This window comes from Leptidea sinapis, chromosome 30 (assembly GCF_905404315.1).
Source record: "Leptidea sinapis chromosome 30, ilLepSina1.1, whole genome shotgun sequence".
NCBI classification, from domain to species: Eukaryota; Metazoa; Arthropoda; class Insecta; order Lepidoptera; family Pieridae; genus Leptidea; species Leptidea sinapis.
In genome coordinates, this window is record NC_066294.1 from 8,775,487 (window position 1) to 8,793,166 (window position 17,680).

General features: G+C 33.4%; 2 protein-coding genes across 2 annotated transcripts; one reads left to right on the top strand and one right to left on the bottom strand.

Moving 5' to 3' along the window:
* Positions 1–400: 400 nt before the first annotated feature.
* On the bottom strand, positions 401–6,161 carry LOC126973757 (cytoplasmic dynein 2 heavy chain 1-like). Its single transcript, XM_050821076.1, has 8 exons — positions 6,012–6,161; positions 5,424–5,560; positions 5,158–5,319; positions 4,874–4,973; positions 3,470–3,599; positions 2,525–2,658; positions 631–875; positions 401–448 (listed from the first exon to the last, which is right to left on the bottom strand). Exons 1-8 carry the CDS (start codon positions 6,046–6,048, stop codon positions 401–403), a joined length of 993 nt encoding a protein of 330 aa, XP_050677033.1. The 5' UTR covers positions 6,049–6,161.
* Positions 6,162–9,859: 3,698 nt separating this feature from the next.
* LOC126973726 (succinate dehydrogenase assembly factor 2-A, mitochondrial-like) lies at positions 9,860–14,576 on the top strand. Its single transcript, XM_050821059.1, has 3 exons — positions 9,860–10,027; positions 10,123–10,256; positions 14,137–14,576. Exons 1-3 carry the CDS (start codon positions 10,010–10,012, stop codon positions 14,405–14,407), a joined length of 423 nt encoding a protein of 140 aa, XP_050677016.1. The 5' UTR covers positions 9,860–10,009; the 3' UTR covers positions 14,408–14,576.
* Positions 14,577–17,680: the final 3,104 nt, after the last annotated feature.

The window sequence follows — 17,680 nt, forward strand, 5'->3', positions numbered from 1 at the left end:
TTTACATGTTGTGTAGATAAAAAAAATTAAAGACGTGTTAGCGAAATTTTTTCCAGAAACGGGGGCTTATACAAAATTTGAAACCTTACACTCACTACTGATTGAATAACACACATTAAATATCCTCTATATTAAATGTTGTCTTTGACAAATAAACCCTTGTAAAGTTCAAATTTAAAAATTTAATGAATCATGATCGAATTTCTCTGAATCTGACCTCTGAGAGACCACTAGTTATAGTATATAGGTAATCGATTCTAAAACAATTTAAACACCTCATACAGTTAAGACTGATATATTAAGATATTTATTCAGGCATTTAAAATTACACGTATTTATAATATTTAGAGAATAAGACAGATATATAGCATTTTCTTTGATTAAAGCAAGTATTACACATTTAAATATTTGTTTTAAGGATAAAAGTGCAGTCCCCTGCAGACATGCTCTGAAAATGTAACAAAACGTCGGGTTAGCTAAAATAATAATAAACATGTAACTTTTACGCAAAAACTAACGTATAAACACAGTTACAATAACACGCGTTTTAATCATTTAAAAAGTATTTTATGATTAGAACTTTCCGTGCAATTCCAGAATCTTACATAAAAAATAAATTTAAAAACACACCTCTTTAAGTCTTTTCTCATAACTAACACAGAACAATGGTACGAAGGTCTTTCCCTTCCATGGATGCAGAGCATAATTGGGCCAATAGGTTTCTGTTAAAGATTTACAAGCGTCCATCCAAACTTTAACAACATCTAGGCTTTCTGATAAAAGAGCAAGTATCTGGTTGTCCTTGAGCCCATCATATGGCTTCCAGAGATTCACTTTGGATGCGGCATTTTGTATCATACAGCAGAGAATATAGCCTGGAATTAAAGTTATTATTATTCGAGCAATGTATATTATTATTAAATATTATCCATCAGATCAGATTTACCAGTGGGAGGCTCCTTTGCACAGGATGCGGGCTAGATTATGGGTACGAAGACGGCGCCTATTTCTGCCGTGAAGCAGTAATGTGTAAACATTATTGTGTTTCGGTGTGAAAGGCGCCGTAGCTAGTGAAATTACTGGTCAAATGAGACTTTACATCTTATAACTCAAGGTGACGAGCGCTATTGTAGAATCTTACGGTATCTCAAAAATCCTGAGCGGCACTGCAGTGTTATAGGCAAGGCGTATCAATTACTATCTGAACATCCTGCTCGTCTCGTCCCTTATAAAAAAAAAGTTGTACCACTTGCCCGTTTGCCCCAATTTATACAAAAAAATGTACTATATTTCTTATCCATTTCAAAAAAAATTTTTCACTTCGGGTTTACAATTTTTACTTCACTACTTATTTTCATGTATATTCTTGTTCAACGTGCTCACAAGTACATGACTTTTTTTATAATAAAGTAGATATCGTGGATTTTCTGGTTTGTTTTCATGGTTGTTAGATTAGATCAGATCTGAGTCATTTATGAATCTATCAGGATTCTTCTAAAAGCAGTATTCTTATGTACATATAATGAAAATGGTCTTTGTATGAGGCTCAATCACGCCTAAACCACTGATCGTATCGACATGAAACTACCACTATTCGATGCGAACCTTATCCTAGATGGTTTATGGCTACTTATTTTTCGAATTCCAACGTTCCTTTGCTAATTTATTTCCTTTTAAAATTTGCCCAGCGAAGCGCACGGGAACGGCTAGTATATTTCCAAAATGGTACCATTAAAACTAAACAGTCTTAATGATGGAGTCCCGGAGAAATTGGGGGATCGTCTCAAATTTTACAGGTATACATATAGCTTGTTTCGAATACCCTAATACTGTACGACTCATAGCCCAGTGCCTAATGAACCTGCCTAGAGCTAGAGGTCACGGGTTTCAAGCAAAGATGCAAATTATTTATTTATATTATGTATGTTTGATGTATGTATGTATATGTATGACACGAATTCATGAATTAATTACATGTATTTATATATATTTAAGTATAAGTATGTACATCGGGCACGTAGTTCGACGGACAGATGGCCGTAGGGGCAGTAAAGTCCTGAATGGCGACCACGTACCGGAAGAGGCAGTGTTGGTAGGCCTCCCACAAGATGGACCGACGCGGACGATCTAGTTAAGATCGCCGGAATACGTTGAATGAGGGCAGCGCAGGACCGAACGTCGTTAAAATCTTTGGGGTAGGCGTTTGTTCAACAGTGGACGTCTTGCGGCTGATAATGATCATGTACATCGTATTAAATTAGTTGTCTTGCACCCATAACTTGTCTTGTTGCGGGCAAAATAATTTAAGTGACATAATAATATTGTGTCTTATATATCAGTTATCTTTTAATGGATAATACAATGACTTTAGTATTGTATATAACCTTCTAGGGCTGTTTCGCATCCATCAGACGGGAGGAAATCAGGGATTGCCACTTAATTCTCTTTTTCCAAACAATCCCATAGACTATTCATTCATGACTGCAGCAGGTGAACGGAAAAGTTAAAAGCTGTGAGTACTGACCGATAACATCAAACATATGAGCCATTCTATCCTGTGAGAATGACACTGGAGTATATCTCCACACATCATCCAGAATTCCTGCTATATTTTCAGCTGAATCCCGAACTTCTTGCATGCTGCTAGATTGGGCTGATCTAAAATATGAAACCAGGAAAATAAATACGGCAATAAAAAAAAGTTTAAGCGCGTGTAGGTCACAATTATGCGGAGGTCCGCAACATTGGCCCAGTAGCAATTAGCTACTTTCAGTGACAAGACGTCAGGGTTGTAACGAAAAATATTACAATTATTAGAAAAACAGACAGCAGTTGCATGCGAATATGACATCTATTTTCAGGGTATTCGCATGCTAAACAGGAGTTATTTAGTTACAGCGTCATCTGATATTGAACGGTCAATTCATTCTTTATTAGGTACTTACTAATAAAGAAAGCGGGCTAAGTCATTTTGTTATTATATTATTTAAATCTTTAACTTTTAAATAATAAGTTTAATTGTACGATATTAGGTACTTTGTAACCATATTTTTTATAAAAAAAAAGAAGCCCGCTGAGTTGTTGCGCCCGTTCTTCTCAGGTCCGAGTTTTGACTTTCAATAAGTGATATCACATCCTATTTTGAATAAAAATATTTGAATTTGAATCAAAAGCGAAACTAACAAAAACTAAGCAAAAACGGAAACGAAAAAAGACTACTTATATAACTTCGAACGCAATCTAAACAGGTTTGAACTTGTTCACAAAATGGCGGACCAAATGTTGACAACTGCTGCTTTCCTGCACCACGAAACATAGCAGCTGTCGTCGACCAGCTGACTCCATTACTGTGTATAAGTGATAAGGACGGAGATAAAAATCGCTCGCTATCACAGTGTAACTCAGTAACGGTCCGTTTGTTTACATTCTTTATCACATCTCGTTGGCCTGAGTATAGATAGGTACCTACCGGATTTCATCACAGATTTCTTCAAACAAAGCACAAAATGAAGCAGCTGCTTCTCTGTCTATTTTATTCACATCTTGAACTTCGCTCAATGTTCTCCAATATTCAACTTCATCTTCAACTGACAGGATCACTATAAAATATAAATTGTTACAATTTAATAGAAATACCTAAGTATCTATTTATTTACCATAGGAGTGACAGTAACATATTGCAACATCTCTTACCCATATTATAAATGCAGTTATAGCCATCTTTTTGAGCACAAAAATACTCCGAACACAATTAAGAAAGAATAATGCTGACTTATAAAAAAATTACGGAGGATCAAGTGAACTAGATAATTTGATGTTGTGTAGAGGTCTCACTTCATTGTGTGTCTTCTACCACATTTATCACAGGGAGTGTTCCCAAGAGTTGTTTGACCTGATTCCTTCCGCCGAATCCACCTTTTTAAGATCCGCCTTAAATTAGAAAATCATTCCCACCATCTGACTGCCTGGAATTCCTCTACATTGCGGTTTTCAAGGATTTCTTCCTCATACAAACTAACTATGGAATGAGTTTGCTTGTGTACTCTTTCCAGATCGATACATTTAAACCACACATTCTTGTGGTCTATAAAGTGCATGTCCTGGTCTCATATAGAGTATTGCTATCATCTCTCGTCTGGCAAACAAATACCAGAAGATGTAGTGTTGGTAGTAGATCATTGTGGGTACAACCACAATGTGCACAGATGATCTGGTCAAGATAGCCAGAACAATTTGGATGTGCAGCACCAATAGTCATGTAGATCTTTGGGGTTGGGCTTTATCTACCTTAGATTTATGTACCTTAGATAGTTCCTATGAAGGTTTATATGGAGGTCCCGGGTTCGAATCCCAGTAGGTACAAGCATTTATATGTTGAATATGGATGTTTGTTTCCCAGTCATGGATATGTATATATGCATGTTTATGTATATATATATTTATGTATGTTTAAGTAAGTATATTGTATTGTCTTGCAACCCATAACACAGGATTAATTTGGAGCAAGATAATTTGTGTAAAAAGTGTGTAATTATTATTATTATTATTATTTGGAGACACCTATTAAGTGAATACAGCTCAATCTTATAGGTATATAGCGGCATCCTTGCCTAGGAGATTATATTGCTTGACTCTATAAATCTACTAGTAAAAGTATAATAATAATATAATAATAATAATAATATCTATTTATTTTCTCCTCACAAAGATCTTAAAGCTAAAACAGTACAGTAGTGTTACATTTTTTTTTTTTTTTTTTTAACAGATAGTATTTTGTGAGGAGCCACTCTGTCAAGATACGCTTGCATTTAGTTCTGTTGAGGTGGTAAAAAGTATATATAAAGTAACATAGTCTAACAGTCTCTCATCTTACCATGTATATCTGTATCCCCTTTTTCCTGAGACACTACTCTTAAATTGGATTCTAAATCATTTAAATTCTTCAATAGTTTACTTGAGTATAAACTATTACCCTGGAATACATAAATGAAAATGTCTTATTTATTTCTAAATAAAATTTCTTTTATGTAGAAATTTTATGCTTTTTTAATTGAATATTTTTGATTGTCTCATAATATTCATACTATATTCAGTGCATGCAATAGCAATTATTATTTACTTGATAATAATGGTGTGTGTAAATTTAAGGGCACTTACAAGCGCAAGCAAAGGAGAATAAATTTGTCGGAGAATTTGGTACAGGGATTGTTCAGCAGTATTGTTTAGTGTAACAATGTTAATATTTTGTATATTATCCTTTTCTGTTACACTAATGCATACATTTTTATAGAATATAATAGACTTTACATTTGGTTTCACCTGAAACACAAAAATTATACATCTGTATTTAATTTTGAACATGTGAATTAAATTTTATAGCAATATGAAATTTTATAAATAGGTTTATTACCATAAATACTTACTTCAGTACTAATTTCTACAAATGAATTATTTGATATTGATGTCTGAATTAAGAGTGTCTGTGGATTGTGTATAAAATCCAGCAATATACTCTCACATTTTTGAGTAATGTTCAATGTTGGAATCTGGTAAAAATTTTCTAAAAGTAAATAGTTTATTATTAATTAGAAGTTGAATATAATTATCTGAACTTATGACTGTTGAAGCACCTGGCTCCCTTCAAGAATTTAAATAGCAGCTAACGAATTAATTGAAGTGAATTAGGAATAATCAGTGTTGGTAGGCTCCTGACAAGATGGACCGACGATCTGGTCAAGATCGCCGGAATACGTTGGATGAGGGCAGCGCAGGAACGATCGTCGTGGAAATCTTTGGGGAGGCCTTTGTCCAGCAGTGGACGTCTTCGGGCTGATGAAGAAGAAGGAGAAGGAATAATTAATACCATTTTGTTAATGTAGGTAAATTAAGCAAGCTTGTGCAAGTCAAATTGATATTTAAAGTAAATAAGAATATATATAGTAATACGAGCAGTACGAAAATATAACTTGATGATGGGCAGGATAACAAATTTAGATATATGTACATGATACCTGTTGTTTTTAAAATAAAATTACGCGCTTGAGACATAATACGAGTGAATTATTATAATACGCATAAACAATTACAGACAACATCTATTACTATCGAGTGTGCTTCTTCAAATAAAATATAATGGTAAATTCTGCGTTAATAATGCAAATATCGATATTTGTTTACAAATTGTTGTTGCCATGGTAACCAGTAACGACAAATACTTGTTTCGTTTTTATGGCTCGGCTACAGCGACCTGACTTTATAGATTTTATTTTTTCTCTACTTAATAACGTGTTTACTTGGAGCGATTGTTATTGATCAACTTATGGTGGCGACGTGGGGCGGGTCGTTCCCTTCCCTAAAATATGGTCGAGGGTGGCGATGGCTGGTCCATGCGTCATGTTCGTGAACGGGCGCTACTTGCGATGGCTGGATGATCCTCTCACCGGGAAGTCTGCTTCATGTCTTTTTTTCTTAATTTTTAAAATTAAAGTTATTATATATATTTTATATAATACGAGTAGCTAATAAAATGCTCGTATAAGCAATATGCACTATATGCATTTATTTTATTTACGGTATGTGTGGATCCACTGTATTGTACTTTAAGTATGTACTCAATAAATAAAATATGTTTTTACTTATTAATTTACATTTTTTTTTACATACTCGTGTAAGGCATTTAGTAATTGGCATGTGAGTATTTTGTTGCATCACTTTGCATATATTGTAATTGAAATGATTTGTTAATTTAATTGAAAATATAAACCTGTAATATCATTCTGTTTTGTAAAGAGCAATCTTAGAGTTTCTTGCTCGTTCTTCTATACGGATCTTCCTTCCGAACGAGCTGTGTGAAAAAATTACATATTTCAAGTGTAAAGCAATTTGCCTACGAAATAAAATATATTTGATTTGATTAGTCTAACCCCTTGATGGTGAATCGTCCGGATTTCAGAATGTCACTGAAGTACCGCAATGGTGGGCCGTCCGAAATTCGGAAGGTTGGGCTCGCTCACTTTGGCCCGTTAAATTCAACGGTTTTATTGTACTATCCTACTCCAACTTAGCAATATTTGAATGTAAATACAGTTGTTTTCAAACTTAGGTATTTGGCGCCAGATACGGATTCCTTTAAAGTTGTAAAAATTAATTCCATGGTTGGGTGTAGTGTGTCTGGATGCCGAAACTGAGGAGATAGCTTCCACACGTAAGTATTATTTTGCACATAAAGGAGAAATGCGAATATTGAATCGATACACATAATATTCAAAGGCTCTCATATTGTTTTCCGGTTTTTGTCGCATCTTGGTGCGAGATAAAACTGCTAAGTACATGAAATAAGACGAAAATTTGCATTGACTCAACACGCGCATGTTTCTCAGTGTCGGTAGCGAGCGACTCGTTGGTTATAACGTTTGCGTGGTATTAACTGAGTATCAGTATGAGCTGGACTTGACGACTGAAATAGAATTGACATTCCTAGAACATAAGTTTAAAAGATTATAAAATTAGACTAAAAATTATTAACACCTTGATGGAATTATCCATTGATAAATAAAAAATAAACTTGTCGTAGCAGTTAATTAGGCCGCGTTCATTGGCATCGAGTGTGAGAATTGTATTGAGAACCGTGCGAATAAGGGGATGCCTCACAATTACAGTTTATCGATACTTTTTACACTTATTTCGCAACCATTATCAAATACCGACCCAAGACTAGGATACAACTATGTTTGTGTTAAGTATTCGAATGTTATATAATAATTTTAACAAATAATAAATATAATACTAATAATAATAATTCTAATTCTTTATATTAAAATCTTTATTTATAAAATCCCATACATAAAATTGATTCGTACAAATAAAATAGTATACAATACAATTATACAATTTTTTTACATCAAATTATGTGTCTTATATATTATTATATATGTATTAATTATGTGTCCAAAACTATTTTCTATTTGCTTCCCGATGTGTCGAGAGCCAATGGGTTATCATTGGACTACGCAGGTCTTGGCCCACCACCTGGAGGATGCTGTTACCAGAGCTACGCAATCTTTCCCAGAAGGAAGATATACGAGCTCTGATGACCGCAATGAAATCGGGCAGTCCCGCCTCGGCAAACATGCTCGACGCGCTGCAGTACCGCGGTAACTTCATAAGAATGCGATATGCATCGTTATATTGCACCCTTATGGTGCTGAAGGACGCCCTCTTGTATCGGTACCATAACTGGCAGTATGCCCTGAAGAGGGTGCCCTTCACTTCATCACTGCATTTAGCAAATCTGCGCGCGAGCATGTTGCACCAAACCGACAATGACCGGACTCTTTCCCGCTTTGACAACAAGCATTTTATTCTTCGTGACATTGTACTTCAGTCCGTGAGAGTTGGCATAACTCTAACAGACTGACAATAACTTTCTGAGACCTTTGATCGACGGGCTAAGGAGCACCATATCGTCCGCAAGCTCAGGTTAAAGCAAACACCATCAATATGGCAGGATGTGGATGCGGTAGTTAAATGGTCACATGATAACGGCATCATAATAAACGCTGACAAAACAAAGATGATAATTATTCACTCCCCGTATTTACGATCTGTTGATAATCCACCTCCTCTGATTGCACACGGCTTTAATTGCTTCAAAAAATTAACTGCACGTGTAATCCTATCGAAAAAGTTAATTGTGTAAATTACCTAGGAGTAAAAATAGATATCTCTTTTTCCTGGGATTCCCACACAGAATACGTATGTAAAAAATTAAGAATATTACTAGAAAAGTTTTATCATTTAAGTATTAAAGTCCCCTTACCAATACTAAAATATATTTTGCACTAGTGGATTCTATAATAAGTTACGCTCTTGATTGCTATGGATTAACATTTAAAACATATATAGATAAAATAGAATCATTGCAAACAAGATTTTTAAAACTTCTCGTAAATAAAAAGACAAAGAATCAATGTAAGGGAGATTACTCTAAACTATATAAAATATGAAACTTTTTACCGGCTAGCCTGAAACATAAATATTTTCTACTTGTAAACAATTATAGTAAACAGGATCGTTTCACTGATTTGGTGCAACATAAGACTGGCACAAGGTCATTGTCCAAAGGTAAATTTAAAATACCCATGGTACAAAATTACTATGGAGATAGAACATTGAAAAAAAGGAGTTCCATACTTACTCAACAGTTTACCTGAGGACATAAGACGTGAGCCTAGACTTGTTAAATTTAAAAGTTTATTAAAAAAATACTTGTTAAATACGTTATAACCATTTATGTAAATTAATTGTATCAATAACTTACTTCATAATAATTTATAAGCTATGTTTATGTAAAGCGAGTTACCTGCAGTCTAACTGCGTAAGCAGTTTTGCGGGGCATGGTGAAAAATAAATTGTAACTTTCATGAATAAATATATTACATACATACATATCCGCATTTTTTGACGCAGGATTCAAATGAGTGTATTTAAGTTTTCTAGTTCATTAAAAAATACTGTTGTTGGAGTACTAACGTAAGGCACTTGAGTGGTTTTGACTGATCGCGTGCTCAAAGTACTGCGAGGACCTTACCTCGAAAACGCCAGTGCTCACAGTAGAATATGGAGGCGATTTATGACGTCATATATTTCCCTAGGGTACTGCGGCAGTATACTGGCAGTCCATAACGGAACGAATTTTTCTACAGTGATAGCACTGTGCAGTGCTCGCAGTGCATATCGGAACATACCCAAAGTTCCTCATTCGCACAAAAAACCGACGTGAATAATAATATGGGTATGTGTGTTCGTTGTGGAGGACATCTGCTGTCAACGTTTCTGTCAAAAAAAAGTCTAATGCCCCTTCTCAGTTGTCAATGTCATTCGACTGCTTAAAGGTCCTTGTCGCACTATAATATCAATATTATTATTATTCAATATAAAAACCTAAATTAATATTATAAAATCGCTTTGAAGTACACGAAAAAACATTTCAGTAAAGGAAGCTAAGAAAATGATGCGCTTACGTGCTGTAAGTGTATGAATTTTCAATATCATATTATTTTTTAAATACAATTTGTATAATCCATGTAGGTTTTTTAATTGAACTTTCTTTGCTTATTTTAGACCTTTAGCTCTATAAAAAAGATTCAAACATGTCGTTTTATGAGTGGTACAACTCAGGGTTTTGATACAACTTACATGGAAATTCCTGTCTACAATGTTGACAAACCACAAACACTGGAAAAGAGAAAAGCTAGGTAAGTATTTAATAATAGCAATAAGTTAAATTGGAAATAAAACATCCTAGAAGTTAAGATTTTAGAAGAATAATAAGCAAAGTTAATGTTAGGGTTATACTTAGATACTTATATTATATTATTATATAACATTCCAAAAATTATTATGCAACATTTAAATTTTAAGCAATTTATATTTACTTGACAGTGAAGCTAAATGATTTACTTAATTATTCAATCCTTTTAACTCAACAGCTACAGAGTTATAGTATGTTATATATATATTAGCTGACCCAACAGACATTGTTCTGTTGATATTAAAAAAATACTATTTTAGGGGAATTTGTCAATAATATTTCAAAACATAAAGAATTATGTCGTAAAAATGCTCCCTGTTATAATGAAATTGTTTCACAGCTGAACTGTCAAACTGTGTGTCACTAAATTCTCTCATAGAAAAATGACCATACAAAACAAATATTGAAAATAAAAACTATTTATGGGTCCCAAATCGGAATAAAAACTCTTAAGTTACTAACTTACTCTAATCTCTCAAGTTGGACCAAACTGCACTCCATGAAGTAACCCCCATTAAAATCTGTTCATTAGTTTAGGAGTTCATCGCGGACAAACAACATGTCTCGTAATTTATATACATTAAGATGAATATCAGCTCATATTCCTGCCAGTAAATTTTGATTAGGGCATGTATTGTATATACAAAAGTCTTGGACAGGGGGATATTGTAATTAATATATGAAGATCCCGATTGTCAAAAAATATTGTGCAAAATTACCTCTGGATAGCCCACAGACAGAATGAAAGACAGTTGCACAGCTGCTATTTCACATAAGTTTAAGTGGGAGAGTTGTATGTTTCTGGGTTTACTGCCCAATTTGTTTGTGTCCCTTAGGACCCAACATGGCACTACCAACTGATTTCGTTTTTATAGTCATTTGACATCCTAGACAGCCTATGCAAAAGGCAAATTTGTGTTTTACCAAACTGGGCTACATTTTTTGTAAGTAAAGTCTAAGTTGACTCTGTAATTATAATTTATAGGTCTCAGCCTTAGAGTAGTTGAAGATATCATTATCCACATGTATTATCTATAGTAATAATACTCTAGAAAATAAGGCTAAAAGGGATTTTTTAAATTTTAATACCTCCTACCAGAAATTCACAAACAATCCTTGACTAATATTCAAACACTAATCAGATATAGTAACACTTTTACTCGACAGCATTTGAAGTGGTAATTTTTAAACTAGAAATTTGTAAGCTATTTAAGAAAAATATGTTTTTTTTAAATTACTTATTTGGAGATACTAAGAATTCTAAACAATAAAATATATTCAATTGAAAAAGAACTGGTATGATTATTCTGTAGCACTTTAGAACATAAATTGCAGTCTTAGCATGCATTTGTATGATCTGCATATTACTCAATAGGAGTATTATCTGTTGCCATAAGCTAGCAAGCTTCCCCCTGCGTTAAACAGATAACTTTAGAGCTAATGAATGCCTACGCAAAAGTTAACATGCTGCCATAACTGAACATGCCAATTTTCAAATAATCTGTATATACAAAAATGTGTTTCAATTTTAAATATTAAAAGAGCTTAGTTTAAGCCTATTTGACTTTGTAGGGAAACACTACATATTATTCAGATGGTGAGGATCATAATATCCAAGTTAGTGGTGTGCGCAGGTAGAATTCAGCGGAAGATATCGAGTCAAATAGCTTAAAAGGCATAAAAAGGCATTTATTTTCTTTTTGAAGTCATTTCTTTTACTACTAGAAGTATCTAGTAGTAGTAACTACCGCTTCGGAAACAAATGGCGCTCTGAGAGAGAAGAAACGGCGCAAGAAACTCCCAGCATTCTTTTTTTGTGCTCTTTTCAATAAAAATATACAATATTGTACAGTCATTTCTATCGCTATAAAATAATCACAATCTAGTCCCAGGCTGTCCGATCATTTAGATATTCAGCAGTGGAGTAATAGGATTTACGACAGAGCCATTTTTTTGTAAAACATTTAAATTTATTTATAGATAATGCCTGAACAGTGGCTGGGACTTTATTATAGAAGTGTATCCATTTACCATTAAAGCTATTATGTATCTTATGAAGCCTACTAGAATTAGTTACAAGCAATCCCTTATTTCTAGTGTTATAATAATGAAAATCACTATTAAGAGCAAAAAGGTGACGATTTTTGTGAATATATATTAAATTTTCATAAATGTACTGACAATTAACAGTCACAATATTTATTTCTTTAAATTTTTCTTTGAGAGACTGTCTATAACCAAGCTGATATAGAGCACAAACAGCTCTCTTTTGCGGAGCAAACACTATATCAATGTCAGCAGCATGACCCCATAGTAATATACCGTATGTCATGATGCTGTGAAAATAACTGAAGTTTAATATCTAGCGGTCGCAACATTCGTGTACTCTAAACTCTAAAATTTACATTTTTTAAAATATTAAAATTGAGAAATGAAATAGTTGATGAATTAACAATAGATTTGACGAATTTTATCGCTATTATTTTAAATAGTTAGGTAAAGATTATTAATTGTTTTAGTTGAGTTGTAAGTGTGAATGATAATCGTTAAAACTATATATCTGGGATTTATAGTTTTAACCTATATTATTTTATTGTACCTAATAGAAAAATGTTACAAGTACCAGCTGGCTGCGTTCGTGAATCAGAACGAACGAACCGCTATAAGATTTTCCATATTTCTGTTAAAAAAATTCCCAAATTCCAATTGCAAAAGCTGTCAATGTTGTACAGTAACTAAAGTATTGTATTGTCATCGGTCCTTGACATGAGTGCAACTAAACTTGTCTTTAATATTATCGTATTGTGGGGGAAATAAAAATAAAATGATTCCATTTCAAAGATAAATCAGGCCGATATAAAGCTTATCAAACATTCTTTGCCTTTGCTTAGTTACTTCTGTGTACTTCATGTGGCGAATCCTGCAGTTATACTGTGCAGTAGATTATTTATGATTAAAAGGCATTAATTTTCTCAAAATTCATTCCTTTAGAATTCTTTTTGATATCAATTCAAACATTACCGACCGCTTCGGTAACAGATGGCGGTCTGAGAGAGAAGAAACGGCGCAAGAAACTCTCCCAGCGTTCTTTTTTATAAAATATATACAATTATTACAAAAGTTATTGCTGTAAAATCTGACCGATCGCTTATGGATTCGGCTGTGGAGTAGTAGGATTTACGATAGAGCCATTTTATAATAAAACATTTAAATTTATAGATAATACCTCAACAGCAACTGCGACTTTATTTCAAAAGTGAATACATTTACCCTTAAAGCTATTATGTATCTATCTTATAAAGCCTACTAGTATTAGTTACAAGCAATCCCTTAATTCTTGTGTTATAATATTTAAAACCACTGTTTAGAGCAAAAAAGTGGCGATTTCTGTGAACTTATTTTAAATTTTATATTAAAATGATCATAATATCGTTATATTCATGAATTATAACTACCTTCTCAATTGACTGAAACTCTTGATCGCCGAGTTACATAGTTACTTATCCTGATGTTAAACTTATTTTTTTTAAGTTAAAATAAGGGACGATACGAGCAAGACGTTCAGCTGATGGTAATTTATACGCCCTGCACATTACAATGCAGTGCCGCTCAGGATTCTTGAAAAACCCCAAATCTGAGCGGCACAACAACTGCGCTCGTCACCGTGAGACATAAGATGTTAAGTCTCATTCACCCAGTAATTTCACTAGCTGTGGCGCCCTTCAGACCAAAACACAGTAATGCTTACACATTACTGCACGACAGAAATAGGCGCCGTTGTGGTACCCATAATCTATGAATATTATTAATACTTAATATTACAGGCTACATTACCAGTCTCGTAAAAGGGGAATGTTGGAAAACGATCTTTTGTTAAGCACCTTTGCGAAGAAATACCTGGACGGATTCTCGGAGCAACAAACCATGATGTACGACCGTCTCATCAACTCGCCAAGTAATGATTGGGACATTTACTATTGGATTGTCCAGAAGAAGCCTACTCCAGAAGAATTTGACAATGAGATAATGAATCTTCTTAAGAAACATGCCAAGAATGAAGATCGCGTTATGCTTTCACAACCCGATTTGCACTAAATTCAACACTTATCATTATGATTTGGTTATTAGTCAGAAGAAAGTATTATTTTATTATAACAAAAAATTAAATTAAATATCAAAGGTATTAGAAAATGAGTGTTATATTTATTAGCTTTAGACTGGATTTATAACCGATGTTGTATTAATATAAATGATGAAAGAAAAATACCAGTATTTCTTTATGGTTCTCTGATATGTGTAATGGTCATTACTTAATTAGTTATAATGTATTAAAGTATCATTCTGAAAAACTCACATTTTACTTCGATAATTTGTTTTTTTTTTCAGATTGTAGATTGATTTTTGTACGAAGTAAAATAAGTATTTTTGAAGATTAAATATGCATTACTACGTCATGGCACAGAATAAAGAGGAATAGCACAAAAGTAACTAAATTACACCTTTTAAAGATATTATTTTAAGATAATTATATTAAGACCTTATTTTTTATTTATTTAAGCCTTAAACTACTTTTAATTATTATGCAAAACTCTTAAACTAATTTAATTTCTAGTTCTATTTCATTTCTACTGCTGGGCGAAGGCCTCCGCCTTTTTCTTCCACCATAGTTTGTCGGCTGTTGATCGGGTGTAGAGTTCTCCATCAAAGGCAATTGTATCGTCGAACCAGGTGGTAGGTCTGCCTCTTTTTGTTTAACGTACCTCAGATACCATGATGTGCTCATATTACTGCAGATATTGCTAGATCTTGTTATATGTTCGGTTCCCGGTTATTTTCGTTATTCTTGCTACATCTTGTAATTTACTTTTTCTCTTAAATTTTTATTTGGTATCTTATCTATTAACCTTATGTTTAAAAAAATCTTTCCATATTTTGCTGTGCTGTTTTGACTTAACTGAGATGACTCTTATTCAATGTCGACGTCTGAGAGCCATACGTGAGGGATGGGATTGTGCAGCTATTGAGTCTTGTTTTTGTTTTATTTATTTAGAGACTTAAAAAAAAGTGAACACCATTTACACCATAATTTATGGACCAAAACTTAAGGCTGGTGATTGCAACTGGCAGTCCAATTAGACCGAAATCTCTGCTAGGGATGTCCAAATATCCTCGGCTAAATTATAAAAAAATATTAAAGTTTTCTAATTTAATCTATTGTTTAAAAATGAAGTATATTAGACTCCAATATTTATTCCAACTTTTTTGAATTCTTTTTACAAATTCTATATCTTGCCAATTATTGAATGATATTGCTTGACCTAAATATGAAAAACTGTCTACAACTTCTAGTTCGTAATTTACATATTACAATAATACATAAAGGTTCCTCAGTACTTTGGTCTCATTACTTATTAAATTGTTCATGTTCATTAACAGTCCTGCTTGTTCGCTTTCTTATTGTCAATCCTGAATCAGTGTTTTTAAGTTCGGGATAGTGTTTGCAAAGAGTATCATATCGTCTGCAAATCTTAAATTTGTTAGCTGTTGACCATTTATCTTTATACCTAGGTCTTTATATGTTTGAAGCGTTTAAGCAAAAAGCAATCGTATATCTTGAACTTATAATAATGTCAAATAATGTAAAAAAAATGTCTTCTCATTTATTGTCAAGCTTTAAGAATATATTTTGAAGAACAAAGTTGAACAGTTTTGGGGACATAGGGTCCCCTTGCCTTACTCCTCTCTCAATTTTGAATTTTTTACCCTTTGACTCTAGTTTTATAAGTGTTTCACTATTTGTATGTATCTTTCTGATTATTTTTATGTATTTGCGTTCTGGTATTCCATCCGCTTCTAATGCTTTCCATAGAGAAAAATGTTCGATTGTGTCAAACGCTTTTGTAAAATCTATGAATGCTATATAATATAGGGTTAATTGGCATTCCTTAGTTTTTTCCAATATTTGTTCAATGCTTTGTAGATGGTCGCAAGTTGAATAGTTTCTTCTGAATCCGGCTTGTTCAGGTGGTTGTTGTATATCTAGGTATACGTTGATTCTATTTGTATGTATCTTTGAAAATATTTTCTACAGGTATAATCTGAGTCCGTAATTGTTTATATTATGATTAATAATTAATTACCTTTGTTAAAGTCCAGCCCACAGCCCTAAATTACTCCGCGAGCATAGATTTACAAGACTGCTTCGCTCGAAATTGTGCGACGACTAGTCAATGGGCTGTGGTAGATCTCTTCTTCTCGGATAATGCCAGAATATCACTGTATGATGAGGTCCGACGTCGGCGAGTACTGCGAAGGCAAGGAAAACGTTTCGTTTTCGTTGGATAGTTTGCTTTGGAGAAATAACCACTTATGGTGGAGGCTCAGTTATGTTTTGGGCAACGATTAATGTATCGGACTGTACCGAGTTAGTGTTCATAGAAAACGGCACTTTGAATGCACACCGGTACATATCAAGACCTAACTCCTTACGTACAACCCGCATTAACGGTTCTTGGAGAAAAAACTTAAAAAGGTTTAGCCTTCTTTTTTATTTAATGAACAGATACGCAACTAGCTGTTTAGACTCTGGGATCATTTTTCATTAATTCCATCGAAATGCAATGATAATAATTGACAGAAACTACATTTTGCGTATTTATTTAAAGTATTGTGATGATACAAACTACTTAGAATAATGAATGAATTTGAAGATGCCAGTGAAACAGGTTATTTACCTAGGTGCCCTTTTTTTTTGCAAAAAAGGTGTATTTGTTATGTTAATGTTATATTACATTTTATAATCATGTTGGAACGAATACAAAATAATATTGTTGGGTTTATATATTATTATCTAAAAATCTACAAAGTTTATCCAGGATATTCACTTCTATACCCTATGCTTTTCTTCATAAGGTTGAAAAAACTGGAAAGATCTGGTGTTATAGTTATTTATAGAAGATTTTGCGTGGTATGGTGATTCATCCAGTCTTACTGAAGCCAATAGGGCTGGGGTACTACAGGGCAAAGGCGACAGCAGGTGCTCGTAATTACGCAGCCTTTTACAGTTGCATTGCTAAATTTAAACGAATTTGCACGTAGGATCGACTTGTTTGCCTGCTCAGTAAACGAGTTAGTAAATGAAGTAGTTGGTGTAAGTTCTATTAATATTAATTAACTAGTAAAGTGGATACAGATTATTTATAGATATTCAAAGATTTTATGTTCGTATAAGTTAATTTAAATATTTAAGGTTAATATAGGTGTTTCCAGGATAATAAGTAATTTTTTGAAAAAACATTACTTATTATCCTGGAAACACCGTGAATTAAGGTCCTTACAAAGGTTTTTGAAAACGGCACTGTGGAAGGA